Source organism: Ostrinia furnacalis, unplaced genomic scaffold, assembly GCF_004193835.3.
Source record: "Ostrinia furnacalis isolate ACB-3 unplaced genomic scaffold, ASM419383v2 OfSCF3063, whole genome shotgun sequence".
In the NCBI taxonomy this organism is placed as follows: Eukaryota; Metazoa; Arthropoda; class Insecta; order Lepidoptera; family Crambidae; genus Ostrinia; species Ostrinia furnacalis.
Window position 1 is genome coordinate 437,921 of NW_021133302.1, and position 2,869 is coordinate 440,789.

The 2,869-nt window shown below is 45.1% G+C and overlaps 1 protein-coding gene across 1 annotated transcript; it reads right to left on the reverse strand.

The window, feature by feature from the left end:
- Nucleotides 1-760: 760 nt before the first annotated feature.
- On the reverse strand, nucleotides 761-2,351 carry LOC114357192 (ctenidin-3-like). The gene is made up of 2 exons (XM_028310699.1): nucleotides 2,218-2,351; nucleotides 761-978 (listed from the first exon to the last, which is right to left on the reverse strand). Exons 1-2 carry the CDS (start codon nucleotides 2,257-2,259, stop codon nucleotides 778-780), a joined length of 243 nt encoding a protein of 80 aa, XP_028166500.1. The 5' UTR covers nucleotides 2,260-2,351; the 3' UTR covers nucleotides 761-777.
- Nucleotides 2,352-2,869: the final 518 nt, after the last annotated feature.

Consider the following 2,869-nt stretch of genomic DNA (forward strand, 5'->3'; position numbering starts at 1 on the left):
TTGATTTTGAAATAAATCTCATAAAACCAATTTATTTATAAATGAAAGTAGGCTTTTAAAAATCACTTTAAGGCCTCAGCCTCGAACTTAGCGGGCAGCGGGGCGGCGGCGGCGGCGGCGCGGGAGCGGCAGGATCTTATGCGTAAAATCAAATGGACCGGTTCTCGAAAACAGCGGCGCGGCAGCGGGGCGGCAGCGGGGCGGCAGCGGGCAACGAGCGGGCAGCGGCGAGGGAGCGGGCATCGAGCGGGGAGCGCACTCCTTCTTTTGCCCACAATAAATCGAGCGTTAGGAATAAATTTGAATCGAAATAAAATTGTCGCCGTTGTTCAGACATTTCGTTTGCGAATAAAAACAAATATCTCGACAACACAACCCCGAACACAACACTTCGCCGCTAAAGCGCCGCGCGAGCTGCCCGCTGGTTTCGAGAACGGGTCTGCGTTACCCGCCCCGCTCCCGCGCCGCCGCCGCCGCCGCCCCGCTGCCCGCTAAGTTCGAGGCTGAGGCCTTACACGTCCCAGTATTAACCCTACCACTGCTTCAGGACAACAAATGGGCCAGTGCTGAGAAGAAGCAGCGCAAGAAACTCAGTCACTATTATCAGTCTCTTTTTCAAAAAGCAAAGAAGTTTGAAACAAAGAAAGGTAAAATTATTACTCATTTAGTGCCAAAAACAACACCGATGTTTGTTCCTGGATGCAAACTGTTTAACGTTTAAGGAGATCAAACAAAAGGTGTCATAAAAAATAACTGCCAATGAGATTTCTTAATTATTTATTCTACAACATTAACGCCACTGCCATCCCCGTCGACCACGTGTACGCCACCAGAGTCCCCGTCGACCACATTTACGCCACCAGAGTCCCCGTCCACCACTTGTACGCCGCCAGAGCCCCCGTCAACCACATTCACGCCGCCGCCGTAGTCTCCACCGACCACGTTAACTCCACCTCCGAAACCATCTCCTTCGACTACCTGTAAAATAATAGAGGTACATTAGAAAGAAAGAGGTCAATCGTCGAATCCAACTCGACTGAAGCTTCGCGATATTCTCACGTCCGAAATACCGCAGTGTCTCAAGACAAAAGTCATTGACCAGTGTGTGTTGCCAATGATGGTATACGGATCTGAGACGTGGTCGCTTACTATGAGCCTCAAGGTCACCCAAAGGGCGATAGAGCGTGCTATGCTCGAAGTTTCCCTGCATGATCGAATCAGAAATGAGGAGATCCGCAGGAGAACCAAAGTGACTGACATAGCCCCGCAGAATTGCTAAAATCAAGTGGCTATGGGGCAGATAACTCGTAGAGCGTTCACCGTTGGAGCATCGATCTCGAGTGGTGACCACGGGCCGGAAGACGTAGTATGAGTAGGCCTACCACTAGCTAGGTGGACCGACGAGGAGGTGCCTGAATGTGGTGATCGTTTTAGAAATCCTTGACCTTTGTCCACCAGTGGACGTCATACAACGACCTTCTCTAATTTCATGTTTTGTCCGTGGTCATACTGGTAGTACCAAGGCAAATCGAAGAGTTAGCATACACTTTTACGGGACTATTCCCACCTCTCGTTCCCACCACTGCAACTCCTGTGTAGCCAGGATCTACAGCTTGACCGCCACAAAAACCCAACCAATGAAGGTCAAGTTTGTCCCGGGGCAAAGTTAAACTGTCATTGGACCCGCAACGAAATTAATCAGAAGAACATAGGAGGAGTTCGAAATTAAGGTTCGACTTCCCTCCATTGCAAAGTGGATGACAGGTGACAAACAAAGGTTTAAAACCTTTAAGAAAAGATTATGCACCACGGACAATAAATTAAATTAAGGGGGCTTATCTTATGTGAGCAATTAGCAACTAAATATTTTTCACAAAATCGCTTAAAAGCACGGAAATTTTTCCTTGTCGCGACAAGCATACACTTCCTACTCTGGCCAGAAGGTTGGGGAGGCAAAAGCAAGAAGGAAATTGACCAAGACGAAGCGCTAATACCACAAGGTGGAACGAAGTGCCAAGACCACAAGGTAGACCGACCTTATAAAGGTAGCAGGAAGGCGCTGGATGCAGGCCTCCTGGCTGAAATGATGATGATGATATGGAAATACGGATTTTCGCGCATTGCGGCATTGTGCACCTGCGCCATAATTAAGTAAAGCCTAATTAATTCTAGGCCGAATTACCTACTTTTAATAAATAAATCAAGTAAAATACTTACGTGCACACCACCACCGCCATCAACAATGTTTATACCAGACATTATACGATTTTTTTTATTAAACTAAAGTTATTTTTAACAAATTAGCTCAGCAGTTGATCAACACTAAAGCGTTTATAAGTATTTGTCGTTGTTTTATCGATAAATCGATATCTTATCTATAGTGTTATCAGCATAAAGTAAGGATTGCCATGGTTTTTAGAACTTGTCTATTTATTAGAAATGGTATTTAATTGATAATTAAATATCTTTTTAGACACCTCTGTTTTTATATTACAACGTAGTACCGTATTGATAATTAATTATGTTTAATTTACTAACTTTTGCCCGCGGCTGCACCCGCGTACTTAGATACACCCATTATAACGGTCTGTCATTGAAAACCGGGATAAAAAGCTATTCTTAGATGTTTTCCCCTCAAACTAACTACTTATCTCTATAACAAATTTCATTTATACCTAAGCACAATATGACATGTCGTGCCCTGAGTGCCCGAGCAACTGCGCGCAGGAGGATTTAATTAAAATGCTGCTGACAACGCCACTCTTGTAGCGGAGTTTTGGGCTGACACTGTGTAGGTTTCATGTCGACACGATAAGAAGAAGAAGTGGTGTAAACGTGAAATATTAAATTAACAGACAGACAGAGTCAG

Bases quoted from the DNA above. Each gene is read 5' to 3' on its own strand.
- LOC114357192 (XM_028310699.1), bottom strand. From the start codon at position 2,259: ATGTCTGGTATAAACATTGTTGATGGCGGTGGTGGTGTGCAC. The intron at 979-2,217 runs GTAAGTATTTTA...ATTATTTTACAG, and splicing joins ATGGCGGTGGTGGTGTGCAC to GTAGTCGAAGGAGATGGTTT.